The 16,476-nt window shown below is 49.7% G+C and overlaps 1 protein-coding gene across 1 annotated transcript; it reads right to left on the reverse strand.

The window, feature by feature from the left end:
• Window positions 1-1,295: 1,295 nt before the first annotated feature.
• On the reverse strand, window positions 1,296-16,441 carry Pla2g4d (phospholipase A2 group IVD). Its single transcript, XM_052725967.1, has 17 exons — window positions 16,257-16,441; window positions 16,052-16,092; window positions 15,666-15,708; window positions 14,316-14,379; window positions 13,941-14,077; window positions 12,876-12,986; window positions 12,712-12,749; window positions 12,407-12,542; window positions 11,992-12,128; window positions 10,129-10,351; window positions 5,574-5,691; window positions 5,074-5,211; window positions 4,746-4,847; window positions 4,436-4,618; window positions 4,008-4,174; window positions 3,249-3,435; window positions 1,296-1,892 (listed from the first exon to the last, which is right to left on the reverse strand). Exons 2-17 carry the CDS (start codon window positions 16,060-16,062, stop codon window positions 1,672-1,674), a joined length of 2,016 nt encoding a protein of 671 aa, XP_052581927.1. The 5' UTR covers window positions 16,063-16,092; window positions 16,257-16,441; the 3' UTR covers window positions 1,296-1,671.
• Between the last annotated feature and the right edge of the window lie 35 nt (window positions 16,442-16,476).

A 16,476-nucleotide genomic window follows, 5' to 3' on the forward strand; every position in this document is an offset into this window, starting at 1 on the left:
ATAAATAGGAGGAGGAATTTGGGAAGAGAAGATCAGGGAGCAAGAAAGGAGAAGGAGAGGAGGACATCAGGGGCCAGCCACCCAGCCACACAGCAAGCCATGGAGTAAGAAGGAAAGAAAGGTATAGAAAGGTAAAATCCCAGAGGCAAACGATAGATGGGATAATTTAAGAAAAGCTAGCAAGAAACAAGCCAAACTAAGGCTGAGCATTCATAAGAAAGAATAAGACTCCATGTGATTTATTTGGGAGCCGGGTAGCAGGCTCCCAAAGAGCAAAGAATAACAACAACAACAACAACAACAAAAAAAACAACTACACAAACCCACATGAGTATCCCAAGAGATACAAAAATTACATGACAAAATTCAATACCTCCTTATTATTAAAACCAAAAACACTCAACAAACTAGGAATAGAACGGGACATGTATCTGACAATCCCAAACCACTTAAGAAGACTGAGCAGAACAGTAGAAAGTCTCACGCTTTCCTTCCTCAAAACAAAGACGGCTGCTCTCGACATGTCCAACTCTGTGTCAGAGGTTCTAGTAACAGCAATTAGGTCAGAAAATAAAATAAAAGGCATTCAAAGCAAGAAGTAAGACCATCTCTATTTCTAAGCGGCAAGGTCCATAATTGAATGTCCTGAAGAGTCCACCCAAAGTATGCTTAAGCCAGTAAGTTTAAGATTGTATAGTGCAAGTTCAAACTACAACTAACTAAATTTCCATTGAAAGACCCCCACCAAAGGCCCAGACACAGTTTCTCCCAGAAACCCAAAAGAGCTGAGGGAAGAGATATCTTAAAAATAAACAGAACTGAGTCAGTTCCCCCTTCCTGGAGAGGGTGAAGTCAGGTGTTTTCAAAAGAACAAAGTCAGGATGTCTGGTGGTGACCGATTAACCACGAGATGCCCCTTTCCGGAGATAACATGACCAGACCCCGGAGATGGGTTGTAAAACTCCTGACAGGGCAAACAGATAAGCTAGAATAAGACAAAGTCCAGGCCCGGGAAAAACTGGACCAATCAAGGATGGACCCGTACTAACCCCCTCCCCTCTAAGAAATTTTGTGGGTTTTGCCTATAAAAACCAACTTCCCCAAGAAAGAGCAACTCCTCCCTGCCTCGCTGCGCTGCGGCCAGTGAGTGCTTGAGATGAGTTCCCTGTCACGACTTGTAACAGAAATAAATTTTGCTATTGCATTCTGGACATCTTCGGTCTCCAGTGGTCTCTTTGGGGGTCCTAATCTGGGCAGAACACCATAAGCAAGAAACAGTCTGAAAATGACATTGAGAAAATAATTCCATTTATATCATCAAAAAGAATAGGATTCTGAAGAATAAATCAAACCCTGAGATTTGTGTACTGAGACATGGCGAGATCATAGCATAGGGAGGTTTTGAAAACTCCTGCCTTAAAGAAGGAGATCAAAGCCAGGGGAGGCTTTCAATTTCTCTCAAAGCAGCTGGAAACACAGGGGAGACCAGTGGGTGGGGTGCAGCTCCTCTGGACAGTGAGGCTAGCTTCAGAGGAAGCCCAGGATTTGGAGAACTGAGAGCACCATCCAGCATTATGTCTATGCCCAGTTGCAGGCTGAGTTAAGTCCTTGGAAGGTGGAGGGTCCAAGTGTGGCCCTCAGAGGCTTAGAGGCCCCTGAGAAGCCTCAGATCTACATCCCTGATGGCTTCACCTCTGGGGCTCTGCGCTTCAGAACAGTCTTCAAGGCCTGTAGGATAGTGTCCTGGCTATTCCGCATGTTGTAGTCAGTGAGCTGAAGCAGACGGTCAAAATCTTCCTCCTTGTAGGTCATGTTGTACATCATGTAAGGGGAGGCTTCTCCTGTGAGATCCACCTGCCCAGCCTTGAGCTCAGCAGGACTGCGCCGGACACCTGCCCAAGGGTGAGAGGAGAGTCAGGAGCAGAATAAAGCCTTCCACAAGCGGGCAGGATGAAGCCTCTCAGTCAGGCCCAGAGGAGGCAGAGCCCTGTGGAAGGGGTTCTTGCTTTTCCCTTCACCCCAAAATACAAATGTGGAGGTAAGAAATGATTTTGAGGTAAGAGGAGGTTGTCACCCTTACACTCCTACAGCATGACATGCCTCCCACAGTTCAGACAGCCCATGGGACTGCGCCATGGCTTCTCAGGAAGCTAGAAGCTGCCACAGTGAGGAACAACGTGATTGATAAATGGATTCTTAAAGCTCCTGGTGGCAACAAAGAGAGGAATGGCTAAGGGTAGAACTAGAAGCCCAGTACCTAAGGCCTGTCATCTGGCTACTCAGAAGGCTGAGGCAGGATTGTGAGTCCAAGGCCTGGTCTAACACTGAGATCACAGACAGCCTGGGCAACTGTGGGTTGGGGATGTAGTTACTGAGCACTCGCTAGTATGTGGGAGGCCTTAGATTTAATACCCAGTAAAGAAAAGCAAAGGAAATGGGGCCTGGAAAGATAACAGATCAATTAAAAGCACTGGCTGCTCTTCTAGAGGACCTGGGTTTGATTTCCAGCACCCACGTGGCAGCTCACAACCATCTGTAGCTTCAGTTCCAGAGGGTCTGATGCCCTTTCTGGCCTCCTTGGGCACCAGAGCGTGCAAGTGGCACACAGACATACATGCAGGCAAAACATCCATATTTGGGAAAGAAAAAGAAAGGAAGGAAGGAAAAGAAAAGAAGAAAAGGTGGAGTCGGAAACCAAGTGTGAAAGCACACACAAGTAATCTCAACACTCAGGCAGGATTGCTATGAAGTTGAGGCCACTAGTGAGTACCAGGTCGGCTGAGGCTCTCCAGAAAGACCTTATATCAAAATGAACAACCAAAAAATAGTAAAACTGGAAGGTTCAGAATAATGGTGTCAGATAGAAAACTGGGAACAATGCACGAAGGCAGGCATTAGACTTTCCCACCCAAAGAAGATAAAATTCCGACAAATTCGTGGAAATGAGGCTAGGAAGGAATGTGATGAGGGCTTAAATTGAGAGGCACTCGAAGAAAAGGCCCAGGTCCCTGAGAAGGGGTCCCAGGCCACAAGGGCAGGAAAACAGAGGGGTCAGGACAAAGTTCTAGGACAATGACAAGACCAGTAACAGAAAGATGTTACAAAGGTGTGGGCATCAGACCCCTAGACCTGGGAGGCGTGGCTAGACCTGGGAGGCGTGGCTAGACCAGAGAGGCGTGGCTAGAAAGAGCCTGAAGACCAGCCAAAAGCCTTTCCTGGAGGGCACAGGAAGGGAATGGTGACCTCACCAGGGGCTGAGTGGTCCCTGAAGGAGCCATTGACCAGCGGGAAGTGCAGCAGAACAGGTGCCTCAGGGCAGGTGGGATCTGAGAAAAGGTGGCATTCCTGGGGCTGGCGTTGGTCCTCGGGGCTGGGCTCCAAGCGGGGGAAGGGCAGGCCCTGAGCTTTGCAGTATTTCTCAGATTGCTGCAGCCCCTAAAGGAGCAGAGGAAAGCAGAGAGGAAGCTGTGTCACCTCAGATCCATGCTGGGTCTGTTCCAACACCCACTTGCTCCCTCAGCATCAAGACAGCAGTCTGGCCCTGTCCTGAGTTACACAGGCCTCGGAGGGAACCCAAGGATCCGGGTAGTTAGAAGTTATAGGTGGGAATGAATACCCAGCAGCCGTTCCCACCCACCCCCTACTGTCATCACACCATCATTTGAGTCTTACACCAGGGAAGGCTTCAGCAGGGGACTGTGCATGCTGGCATTACTGCCGCCCAGAGTCCCTAGAGAAAGTTGAGAGTTGGCTGTGGAGGCGCTTGGGATCTCTTGCCAACTCTCTCCAGCTATTCTGTCCCAAAGAGGTTCCATTCACCTGTCTTGGGATCCCAGAGCTCAGCCACCAGCACTGCCCTTCCCAACCGAGGACCCAGAAAGACCCTGTGGATTACAGTTTCCTCCCTTAGTCAGGGGAAGTGTGAGGCAGTGGCACCGTGGCCCTGCTGCTCATCCATGGAGGTGGGTCTAGCCAGACAGAGGGGTTCCCACAGAGTGACTAGGCACCTCAAAGGGCGAGAATTGGGAGTAGCTGAAGGAGAGTATGAGGTCCACTTGGCGACCTGGGCGGACCATGGAGGGACAGCTGTTGTTGATGAAGTAGGCAGCATCCACTAGGCAGAGCTGAGTGTCCTGTGGGGTCAGCTGATTGGGGGTGTCATCCAGGTGGCAATCTAATAGGAAAGGCAGTGCTGGTTATAAGCAGGCACCTTTACACAGGTAACCCCAACACCCTCTGATCCCATTTCCCTCCATGTCCCCTTCTTACATCTGGGGTCACTCTCTGAATTCAGGTCCCCTAGACTTCACAATGGGACCTCCAGACCACACCCCAGAAGTACATACATATGCTCTCCCGGCAAACCTCTGCCAGCTAGCAGCCACAGCTCAACCCCAACCAGGAGCCTGACCTTGTGGGGACACATGGTCCTTACCTGCCCAGGTGGAGAAGTCTTTTTGATTACGGTAGTCCCGGTGCAGCTGGAGGCCATGGAGGAAGTTGGCACTGCGCTGGTAGAATGGCCGGCCATTCAGAAAGCCCTTAAATGCCTGGGCCAGGGCTGTTCCAGGGTGCAGCCAGGAGGCCTCCACATAGCCTGCTGAGGCTGAGGGATCCTCTGGATCAAGAGTAACAGACATTGCTTGTCTGAAGGGCCCCCAAATGCCTCCCCATTCTCTCTTCCACCAGCCTCCAAAAGGGAGTGGCCTCATCCCTGTCTCCCACCTCCAACACCCCTCTTCTACCTGAGTTCTGGACATCCACAATGAGGTTCTTCCAGTCTTTCCCAGAGGTGACATCATACCAGATATCCATCAAGTTCGCAGAGAAAATGTTGCTCCAGATACCTGAAGGCCACATTCCCCAAACCAAACACAGTCCTTAGGTCCCTGTACCCTGTCTTTCCCACACGGACACCAAATGATCCCCACTCTTGGGTGCCAATGGAAAATGGGCATGGGGAGAGAGCAGCTCCTTCAGTGGGTCTTCCTCACTGCCCACCTGTCCCTCACCCAGGGGTTCTACCCAGTCCTGAGCTACAGGAGTCCTGCGCAGGAAGAGGCTTCCACTCACCTTCCAGAAAGCAGATCTGGGACTCTGGAAGCCTCTTCATCAGCCTCCCCATGAAGAACTCAGAACCAAAGAGTTCAGGAGGGACAAAGCCTCCATATTTCAGGAACCCAACTTCATAGGGAGAGAACTCCACCCATTCTAATGGGATGGGAAAGAGAGGTAGAGACGTGAGGAGGGAGGGCAGACGGGGGTGGGGTGGGGCTCAACTCCCTGTTGAGGGCTAGTGACGCGGCCCTGGCAGGCCTTTGGCTCCCCCATCTGCTACCAACCCTGCAGATTTGAGGAGAGCAGACTCCTTGGTGAGCATCCTTACTTACCCCGTCCACATGTACAGACACCCCACCCCCAAGGATAGAGTGCTCCCTGGCTGGCTCCTGGGCTCATCGACGATAGTATCCTTCCAGAAGCTAGCCTTGTGTGCGGGAGTCGTGCTGTTGGGTTCTCTGGGGACTCTCGGGGCATGGAGGAATAGATAGAGGATGGAATGGGTAGGACTTTACCCTTGAAGTGGAGGGTGTCCAGGTTGTTCTCTTTGACGTTGAGGCTCAAGTAGAGGGGCAGAGGGTTCTGACCATGCTCCAGTGCAGCCCTCTGTCCTGACAGATTCTGGTCTCTCACCTAGGGTTGGAAGCATGAGGACATGGGTGAGTAGGGGTGCCTTAGGGGCAGTAACTCCAACAGGGCCAGGGCAGGGTAGAGACACAGAGGATGGTGAGGAGGCTCTACTCCAGGGGTTATGAGTGGGTGTGTGTAGCCAGTTCTGATCAGTTCCATGTGCAGTCTACCATATCTCCAGGGAGGGTCATTCTCAAAGACTATGATGTCAACAGCTCCTCCCCTCCTCCCCATTCTTTACATACATACATACACACACACATACACACACATACACACACACACACGTAGACATACATACACATACATAGACACACACAGACACACAAACAGACACAGAGATAGATACACACAGAGAGACACACAGACACACACATACATATATAGACACACACAGACACACAGACAGAGACACACATACACACACACATACACAGACAGATAGATACACACAGACACACACAGACACATACATATACACACATACATAGACACACACCCAGAGACACACACAGACACACACAGACACACACAGACACAGAGACACACGTACACAGACAGAGAGAGATTGCTACACACAGAGAGACACACACATAGACACGCACACACATATACACACACACAAACACGGAGAGATATACACACAGAGACACACACACATAGACAGACACACATAAAGACACACACACAGACACAGAGGGAGAGACACACACACACAGAGACATACATACACATACATAGACACACACAGACACACAAACAGACACAGAGATAGATACACACAAAGACACACATACATACACACACACAGACACACATATAGACAGACACACACACAGACACAGAGGGAGACACACACACACACACACACACACACACACACACACACACACACACACCCCTTTCCAAGAAGCACACAGCAATCTTTTCGCCCACATTCTACACTATGCCAAGGACGCGATGCCCTTTTGAGGTTCACTTTACTGCGTTTCAAGTCCAGGCTTCTTCCACTGCTTCCTGACATCCTTGCTCCATCATCTCCCTCAGCCTCAGAGCAAGTTGGATGCCAGTCTGGGCTACATGAGACTGTCTCAAAAAGACTGCTGCAAATTATATCCATAAACTCATGCTGAAGTCATTATTAGAGGATCAAATGGCAATTAAATAAAAGTTTTCTTTATAGCTGGGATCAAACTGTGTTATTTTAGCACCTCATAAAATGTCCTGTCAAATAAGCTCCTCCTTCTGTGTTAATTAGCTGTTGCCACCAGACAGAAGTCAGTTAGTAAAAGCACAGCACATTCTAAGCAGAATCTGAACTTAAAGAACACACAGGGCACATTAATTCAATAAAAACATTTTAAGTAATTACATGGGCCTGATGAATTCAAAGCCATTTCAATTAGAATCCTAATATTAATAGGGAAACACGACTAATTGATTCTATTATGGAGAGCAGAAGGCCAAGAGCAGCCAGAATAATTTGAAAGAAGAATCAAACAGATGCTCATTGGTCAGCAGAATTAGTACTGTGGAACAAGGCCTTCTACACACAGCAGGACCGATGCCCATAAGAACTCACGGAGACTGACAGCATGCACAGGGCCTGAGCAGATCTGCGCCAGACGGGTCCCAGCGCTGACAGAGGTAGACACATGCCCCCATCGTTAACTTAGAAGCCCTCTCCAATTAACAGCCTCTTAGTTTTCTCCAACAGAATCTCATTGGAGATGAAATGAAAACTCAGTTGTCTCCAACAATTCTCACTGGGAATACAGTCCGCTCAAGGGCAGCCCCAGGCCCAGCAGTAGAAGGCCAACACAAAAGGAACTCAGTGGCATCTTTGGAGGTTCTTTGTCTCATAAGATTTTGTCAGGACATTTCTTCTCCTCCTCCTTCTTCTTCCTCCTCCTCCTCCCCCCCCCCTCCTCCTCTTCCTCCTTCCTCTTCTCATTCCTTCATCTTACAGGTCCTTTGTGTATATATTAGAGCTTCTGGTTTTGTGTTTCATGGGATTCCTATGTCTGTGAACATGTATGTCTCTGTGTCTATATATGTTTCTTGTGTTTTTTATTGGCTCTTTTTCTTCTGTTTGTTTGGTTCTATTCAGATTTGGGTTTTTTTTTTTTTTCTGTTCTTTATTTTTTTCCTTTTTCTAGATAGGGTTTATTTGTATAACAGCCCTGGATGTCCTGGAACTCACTCTGTAGACCAAGCTGGCCTTGAACTCAGAGGGATCTGCCTGCCTAAAGGCATGCAACCACCACCGCCTGGCTAACAAATGGGAATCTAATAAATTAGCTTCTGTGTAGCAAAGGCAACAACCATCAGAGCAAAGAGACAGTCTACAGACTAGCGGGAAAATGTCATCAGTGACTCAATAAAGAGACAGTCTACAGACTAGCGGGAAAATGTCATCAGCGGCTCAATGAGATTAGTATCTGGAATATATAAAGAGCTCAAAACACTAAATACTCCAAACCCCAGAATCTAATCTACAGTTGGACAGATTCCCAAAAGAAGCACAAATGTCCGATAAATATGTGATTCAGCATCCTTAGCCATAAAGGAAATACAAGTCGAAACTACATTGAGAGGCCATCTTACCCAAGCCTCAGTGCTTATTATCAAGAAAAGGAGCAGTAATAAATGCTAAAGAAGATTTGAGGAGAAAGGGACAACACACTGCTGCTGGGAATGTAAATCAGAGCAGTCACATGGGCATGAGTGTGGAGGTCCTAAGAAAAACAAAAACAAAGGCAAGCAAACCAAAACACCTACCTAAAAAGAGAACTACCATACCTGGACCTCTTCTGGGCATCTGCCCAAAGGCTCTAAGTCAGCACACTACAGCTGTGACACCGTATTCATTTCGACAGTGTTTATGATAGCCAAGTTACAGAGCCAGCTTAGGTGTCCACCGTCAGATGAGCGGGCACAGGAAATAGGGTATATACACAATGGAGTTCTTTCAGCCACAGAGAATAAAATGCATGCAACTATAGGTCACTGTGTCTAGCAAAACAAGCCAGCCTCAGAAAGCACGTATTTTCTCTCAGGCGGAATCTAGATTTGTTTTTAAAAACATGAAAATAGAAAGGTGACTATCTGGGAAGAGGGTGGGGACCAGGAGGATGAGGGGGTGCAGACGAGAGAGTATTAAAGAATGAATATGCTAAGGCCATGATTACAGACAGAAATGTCATATGGAACCCATTATTCTATACAACAAATCTACACCAATAAGAAATAAAATGATCTTACAAAGAAGAAACATCCTCAAAACTCAGATGTTTACTTATAAGTAAAATGCCACCTGGTGTTCTCCACACTTGTGGGAGGTGTTGAGTGCAGAAATGCCATCTTGAGCCTGGAGGGCTAGAAGAAGCATTTAGAAATAGTTCCAAATCTACCAAGGACAGCCTCAGGTGCTGTTCTTCAGGCCCAAGCCACCAGCAACCTTTTTAAAATTTTCTTTTTAAAAGGGTCTCTCACTGGCCTGGAACTTGTCAAGTACTAGGCTGCCTGGCCAGTGGGCCACAGGAACTTTTCACCTCCCCAGCGCTGGGATTTACAAGCAGACACCTAGATTGAACTCACGCCCTTGTGCTTACAAGCCTTTACCAACCAAACTATCCCCCAGGCCTTGTTTTACTTTTGAAAGTCATTTCTCATCTCCCAGGTGTCAGAAGCTTTTAAAACGTTGTTGAGATGGTTATGTGAGGTAAAACAATCGCGGGATTGTAGTGGTGTAAGGTCCGGCAAATCCCTAAACTGCTAAAAGGAACACCATAGTCAAGTATTCATCTAACCAATTCTGTCATGACGTTGCTGGGCCAACGGGATAGACTTGTAACGACTAACAGTGCTCAACTAACAACCTCTGAAGAACTCTCATTCTCCACAAATGAGAAGACTGAGGGGAAGGGAGAGGAACTAGTTGCCTAAGGACACACCACTGGTAAAATGCACTGGGGTTAGGACCCAGGAAATCTGGCTCCAAAGCCTATGCTTTGAACACCACCCTGATGGTGAAGAAAAATAACATCTCATACTGAGTTATACATCAAATGCCATTCCAATAATCAACTCAACCAACGCAAAAGCCTTGCTTGCTTAACTGACTGAATTCCAGTTCTTGGGAGGTCCAGAAATTTCCATTACATAGCAATTAATGTAAGAACTTACTTAGAAAGGAAGCATTCTGCACTGGACAGACACTAACCCTCACATTCTTTTTGTGTGTTTATTTGTTTGAGACAGAGTCCCCCAGGGTACCAGGCTTGCCTCACATTGATTATGTAGCCTCTGCTGGCCCTGAACCCCTTTTCCCTGACCTCTCAAGTGCTGAGACCCAATGCATTCTCTCAGAACCTCTTCCACCCTCAAGAGATGCACTTGAAGGCATGACCATGCCATGCTGCTGCACAGACAGCGTACCTGCCCATGCAGCTTGGACTCCAGCACCAGGCCCCACAGGTCCGCTATGGTGGTGGCGTGGCCCTGCTCTGCCCGACGCTTCAGTGCCTGGTGGTAGCTTGCCAAGTGTTCTGGTAAGAATCCCCTCCATAGGCTCTTAGCCACATGCTCCCTGGCATGGCGGATGGGTCCATCGAGGTTCTTCTGTGACCACTCTGGGTCCTGGTACAGGTGGGCCATTGTCCTGGGGTCACAAGGGGATAAAAGCTAGGGTCCAGCACACAGGTCCCACCCTGTGTCTAGTCCCTAAAGGAGGGATTGTCGAGGCTCCCACTGCCTAGAAAGTCCATCTGGACAGGTGCCTTGGGACTTCCTTCCGGTCCTGGGCTGTCCAGGATGGGTATGAAATGGGCCTTGTATAGGTTTGTTGTGGTTTGGGTTTTGTTTGCAGGGCTGAAGCTCGGCCTAGGGCCTCCTGTGTGCTCTCTGGTGCTTCAACGGTGAGCACACTTCCAGCCCATCTGTAATTTAGAGTCTCTCAGTAGCTACTTTAGAAAGTCAGCAGGAAACCAGTAAAAATGGCTTCAGTAATTTATGTTGTTGAGCTCAGAAACAGCAATGGCCAACTGTGGACCTAGGAAGGCAACGTCACTTCCTTCCCTCTTCTTTCCTCTGAGGGAGCGCCCACCCTGCCCTGTGGGCCTGCTTCTTCTCAGAGCTGCCCCCCCCCCATGCTGCTGTCTGCCCGTCTATAATTTGTCTTATGATCTCTCACCCCAAAACAACAGTCCCCCTCAGGGCTCCCCTTGAACTCCAAACATGAAAACTTCCACCTATGTGTGGCTATTATATTCGACAGTATCAGTCCCTACCCCCACCCCCATGGGCCTGTCCTGAGGCCATTTAAGACTGTCCTTGTCAATAGCTGTCACTCAGACTTTCACCCCTCCTTTGCTCCCTAATGTCACGTGTCAGTGAGACTCAAATGAATGAATCTGTAATAGCAAAATGGTCCAGTGCATTGTAGTGGGGACGGGCTGGAGAGTGGGCGTTGTTATCTTTGTGTAAAGAACATTCTTTCTTTGTATTCCTCTTTTTCCTTTTCGGCCCCCTTTATTGTTTAGACAAGATCTCAGCTGGAACTCACGGCAATCCTCCTGCCTCAGTCTTCCGAGTGCTAGGATTACAGGCATGGCTACCATGCCCAGCTTAGTATAAAAGAATTTTTTTTTTACCTTAATTTCCTTACCTGTACTGTATAAGCAAGAAGGGAAACTCCCTGAGAAAGTGGTGTGAGCCCTAAGCATCAACTGTGAGGCCAGCCGGCGGCCCTGGTGTGTGTGTCCACCTTAGGCCACTGCCTGCATGGGCTGCCTCTTGTCAACCTATGTGTGTGCCTCTTATTACACAGGTTTGGGAGATGAACCAACAGAGAGCCAGAGAAATTGTTCAAGGTCATCCAAGCCTGCAAATAGCCTGCCAAAAGCAAATCCAGCTTCCTCTGGGCCCTCTCCTTCCTGCTCCGTAGTACCTAGGAAAAGCCCTCTGGCCTCACTGTGATCCTGGCAGGACTTCCGGTTAAGTCTGTTTCTTTTTTTTTTTGGTTTTTCGAGACAGGGTTTCTCTGTGTAGTTTTGCGCCTTTCCTGGAACTCGCTTTGTAGACCAGGCTGGCCTCGAACTCACAGAGATCCGCCTGGCTCTGCCTCCCGAGTGCTGGGATTAAAAAGCGTGCGCCACCACCGCCCGGCAAGTCTGTTTCTTCCTCATGAGAAACCATCAGGTTACACTGCTCTATCCACATGGGATCCCCATACAAGGGCCTCCACTCTGCCCTACTGTGGGCTCTGATCATCTCCGCTGTTCCAGTCTCTGTGACCCTTACCACGTAGAGCCTGAGACGCCACTGAAATAGGTCACACAGTCCAGGAGGCCCAACTTCTGAAGCGCCAATAGGTGGCCGTAGAGTGAGATCATAGCCCGGACACCTCCTCCTTCAGCCATGATGCCCACAACAGGGACCTGGACCACACAGAGATGCAGACCAGCTTAACAAGAAGGGAATGAGCCGTCCTCTGCCTCACTCAGGGACCCAGCCTGTTCCCTGTCTCCAGGCAACGGCCTTGCAGTTAGAGCCTGATGGAGTTAGAGTTTGAGGGACAACCCTCAGCCCACAGCAGAGCCCCCACAGAGAACAGGAACCCCGTCCTCCCCAATAGTCCAACTCCATTCTTTGGAGACTGAGAGGGCACAGGCCAGCCCCAAATTTCTATACCCACATCCCTGTTGCACCCCCAAACCTCATCTTCCTTCAAGTCTTCGTCTAGCTGCAGGGCCTGCTTCAGGGCGGCAGCTACCACCTGCTTCCTCCTGCCCAGGAAGGCCTGCTCCTCGGGACAGAGCCCATAGCCCAGCCGCACAGCCAGCTCCTTAGGGCTGAGATGGTGGAGAGTCCCAGGGTTAGGAGAAAACTGCATGGCTCACTCCTTGGGTGACCAAGCCCATGGTGAGCTTCTGAAAAAAATCTCCCTCTCTACCTGCAGGAAGCATCCATTGCACAGCACCTTCCCCCCCGCCTTGTCCCCACAGAGATCGGCGTCCTTACCAGTAGTCTGTCTTAAGCTGAAGCTTCACTTCTGGGCCCTGAAATCAAAGCAAGAGACTCTGTTCGGAATATCCTAGACCCTACGGGAGACAGGTCTCTCTGGGGTGTGTGAGCACCTCCATTCCGTCCCTCCTGGCACCTTCCCTCCAGCTGAGGCCACTCACATTAGTAGCAGGAACGTCTACAGTCACCTCCTTCCCTGTGGTCAAGGACTTCAGGGGTACATTGAGGGGTACAGCTGAGGTGTAGGAGGTCCAGCCATTGTTTCCAGAGCTCTGAAGGGAAACATTCATCCATTCATTAATTTATTCATTCATTCATTCAACCAATTCTGAATGTCTAAACCGCAAACAGGACAGTCCTTCCCTGATAATACAAAACAAATTATAATTACAAATAATGATGGCTGAGACTACCTGCAAAGACACTGTTCTCACGAAATCACATGTGTCAATTTGTGAAGAAATGGGTCATGCCTGGGAGTGGTGGCGCCCGCCTTTAATCCCAGCGCTTGGGAGGCAGAGGCAGGCGGATCTCTGAGTTTGAGGCCAGCCTGGGCTACAGAGTGAGTTCCAGGAAAGGCATGGTACTAGAAGTAAGACTCTGTCTAAACATAGTTTTCAAAGAAAAGAAATGGGTAATGAACTGAGGTCAGTAATGGCTGACCTGATGTCAGTAATGGAATGATGTCAGCACAGCATAGTGTGATAAGGTAGGATATTGTGAACAAAGCGGGGTATGGGGATCTGTCTGGGATGGTCATGGAGGCCATCTCTGAAGAGGTGTTGTTTGAGCTAAGATGGGGAGGAGGAGCCGGGGGTGGAAGAAGATGAGGAGGCATTGCAGGAGCCAGGAGACCCCATAAGCAGTTGGCATGTTTGAAAAGCAAAAGGAGAGAAGGATGGCTGGGACATCAGGAAGGACCTTGAACAAAATGAGACAGTGGGGGGGAGGGTGGGCAAGGTCAGGCTGCACAGGCTGACTGCGTGGGCATAGACAGGTTTTACTCCACCAACACAGCCCTCTGATGGGGAAGTCATCAGAGCACTAACGGATTGACACCATGTAGCTGTCCCCCAAGCCCCCGGTGATGTTCCCGGTCTTCTAGGGGGTGGGGCCTAACTGAGAGAGGCTGGCAAGAACATAAAAGGCCTGGCTTTCGTAGGGGAAAGGGCAGGGAGCTAGTTAAAGGCTAAGGGTGATGGGAGAGTTGGAGAGCAGGGACTCACCCTCAGGCACCCATTCAGTGCTGTGTCTTGGCCCTTCATGTAGTGGAAGCTGAAGGCAGAGGCTGTATCCAGGGCAAATGTCTGTGTGTCCTCATATGACCCCTTTAGCAGAAGCTCCAGCTCTAGTTTGTCCTGACCTAGGGAAGAGATGGAATAGACGAGAACAAGGGGAAAAAGAGCCCAGAACTCCATCTTGGACCTCGGATACTAGCGACAGTGCTTATTTGTAGAGGTGGAGGCTGGACCACAGTAAGCAGCCTGCTGCATGTCACAGACCCATGGGACTCCCACTTGTGGCAGAGACGCCCCCTTACCCTGCAGGTTTCCCAGCAGCCTATGCTCCCTGTGGTCCAGGCAGAGTTCAGAAGTTCTCACCTGCTGCTGTGGTGGTGCTCCCAGCTCTGTCCAGACAGACATCCAGGCATGACAGTTCTCTGGCCTGGGACAGAACACATCATAGGCAAGGGATCCACAGGGTAAGCTGAGGTCCCCTCTACCTCAACTCTGGGTCCCACTGAGCCTCAACCAAACCCACCGCACACAGAACAAGAAGGGGTTCCGAATGGACTGGACAGGAAACCCTTCACCCATCTCTGACCTGCTGTCCATGTGGAGCATCTGTACGGCCTGTCTCCACCCCATCCTCTTAGCTTTACTGAGCCTACGGAAGCTCTGAAAGCCCCAGCTCTCGGACTCCCAAGTACCAAGCGGGAACCTCAGGAGGTGTCAGAGCCACAGTGACCAAAACGTCTCCTGATTATCCTCAGTTCCACTGACTTGCCTTCAGCAACCTCCCTGTGGAGCTCAGTGCTTGATGCTGCTGTAACCAGTCCTTCCAACACAACTGCTGGCTCTAACTACCCCACTGCTCGCCCCCACAACTCAGAGGAGGCACAACTTCTGTGGGAGTCACGTTACTGTAAGAGATATCTTGTCTTATCTTTGACACAAAGTCTCAATATGCAGCCCTGGCAGGACTGGAACTCACTGTATAGACCAGGCTAGCCTCAAATTCATGGCCTTCTGCTTCTGCTTCTCAGGTGCTGGGATTACAGACATGTGCATGGTGCCAGGCTACACTATGAATTCCTTTTAAAGGTAAACTAGCCATCAGACTGGCACTTGCAAGCCCTGAGGGTGAGTGCTGCTGAGGTGCGTCCCAGGAGACAGCTCCAGGTTTTATTTACCTGATGCCTGTTAGGAGCCCCGCACCCAATGGACAGCTTCCCATGCAGCGCCCGCCACCTTGTGGCCATTACTACCCACTGCAGTTTCATGGGATCTTAAGGAGGAGCTAAGAGGCAGGCTAGCACATCACACTAGAAACTCCCTCCAAACCTCAGTGACCTCAGTATTAATGAATGAAGATGGGCCTGGCACACAGGACTCACTATGACTTTAAGCAAGTTAATCCCTAAGGACTCTGTGCTCATTACACATAATTAAGCATCATCAAAAAGCACCTAAATATTCTCAACAGTCCCTCAGCTATCCAGTCAGAAGGCAGAACCTTCTCAGCACAGCTGCCTGCCCTCTTTCCACGTGCCTCTCAGCTCTAGACTCCTCTAAGGCCCACAGCTTCAGGTTACCCCCTGGTTGGGGGTCTGGGGTACTTGGACCACAAAGCCCTACCCCAGTGTTGTCCCTTTCCTTCACACCCCAGAATCCTAACCCCAATTTCCCCTCCTCTGAATCTCCTCCGATGAGTCACAGGAAGGTCGTTACCACAAGAACATTGTTGGTGATGAGGTTTTCTGGAGGGTCCAACCTGGAAAAGTCAAAGCATCCATTCTGGACTCACAGAAGCAAAAGTGTTCTCACTCACCCACCCTCTCCCTGCTCATTCCCATCCACAGCGCATCTCCCTGGGTGACTCAAGACGAGGGGAGACGCCACTACGGAGGGCAAGATGAAAGGAGAGCCCGGGGCAGGGGCAATGCCAGCCACCCTCCTCCTCAACCCCAAGAGGAGACCCAGACCTCCTGGCAGGGGAGGGGAGGTGAAGGAGGGTGACTCAGCAGGACAGATGGACAAGGAATCTGGGTCAGGACCAGTTTCCTGAGTACAGCCTGTGTCCCCAGCCACTCCCTGGGCTGTTCATTCTTACTCACATTTTTTCCATCAGGAACTCCACATCTAACTCTTCTGGTCCCTGTAATCAAAGAGGGTGAGCAAGTCATCAACATTTACAGTTGACCCTGTTCTCTCAAAAGCTTTATCCCGCCATCTCTGAGGAAGCTGTGCTATTATGATTATTTCCAATACAAAATTGAGGAAGTAGAGGTCTAGGGCAAGATAAGCTACCTGCTAAAATACCTGAAGCTAGTAGGTCTGCAGGGGACAGACCTTCCTCCCTTCTGGGTCCCCAAACCCTGATGGGGCTGAAGGCAAAAGACAAGCGCAGCCAGAGGTGACCTGAGGATATCCAGGCCCGATTTCCTGTCCCTGTTGAGGAGGTCCCCAGGCCCGGAATTCTACCCTCCTTTCCCCAAGCAAGCAGCAGGAAGCCAAACCAGACTTGGCAGGTGGGGCAGGC

Source organism: Peromyscus californicus, unplaced genomic scaffold (genome assembly GCF_007827085.1).
Source record: "Peromyscus californicus insignis strain IS unplaced genomic scaffold, ASM782708v3 Scaffold_7__1_contigs__length_154581171, whole genome shotgun sequence".
NCBI classification, from domain to species: Eukaryota; Metazoa; Chordata; class Mammalia; order Rodentia; family Cricetidae; genus Peromyscus; species Peromyscus californicus.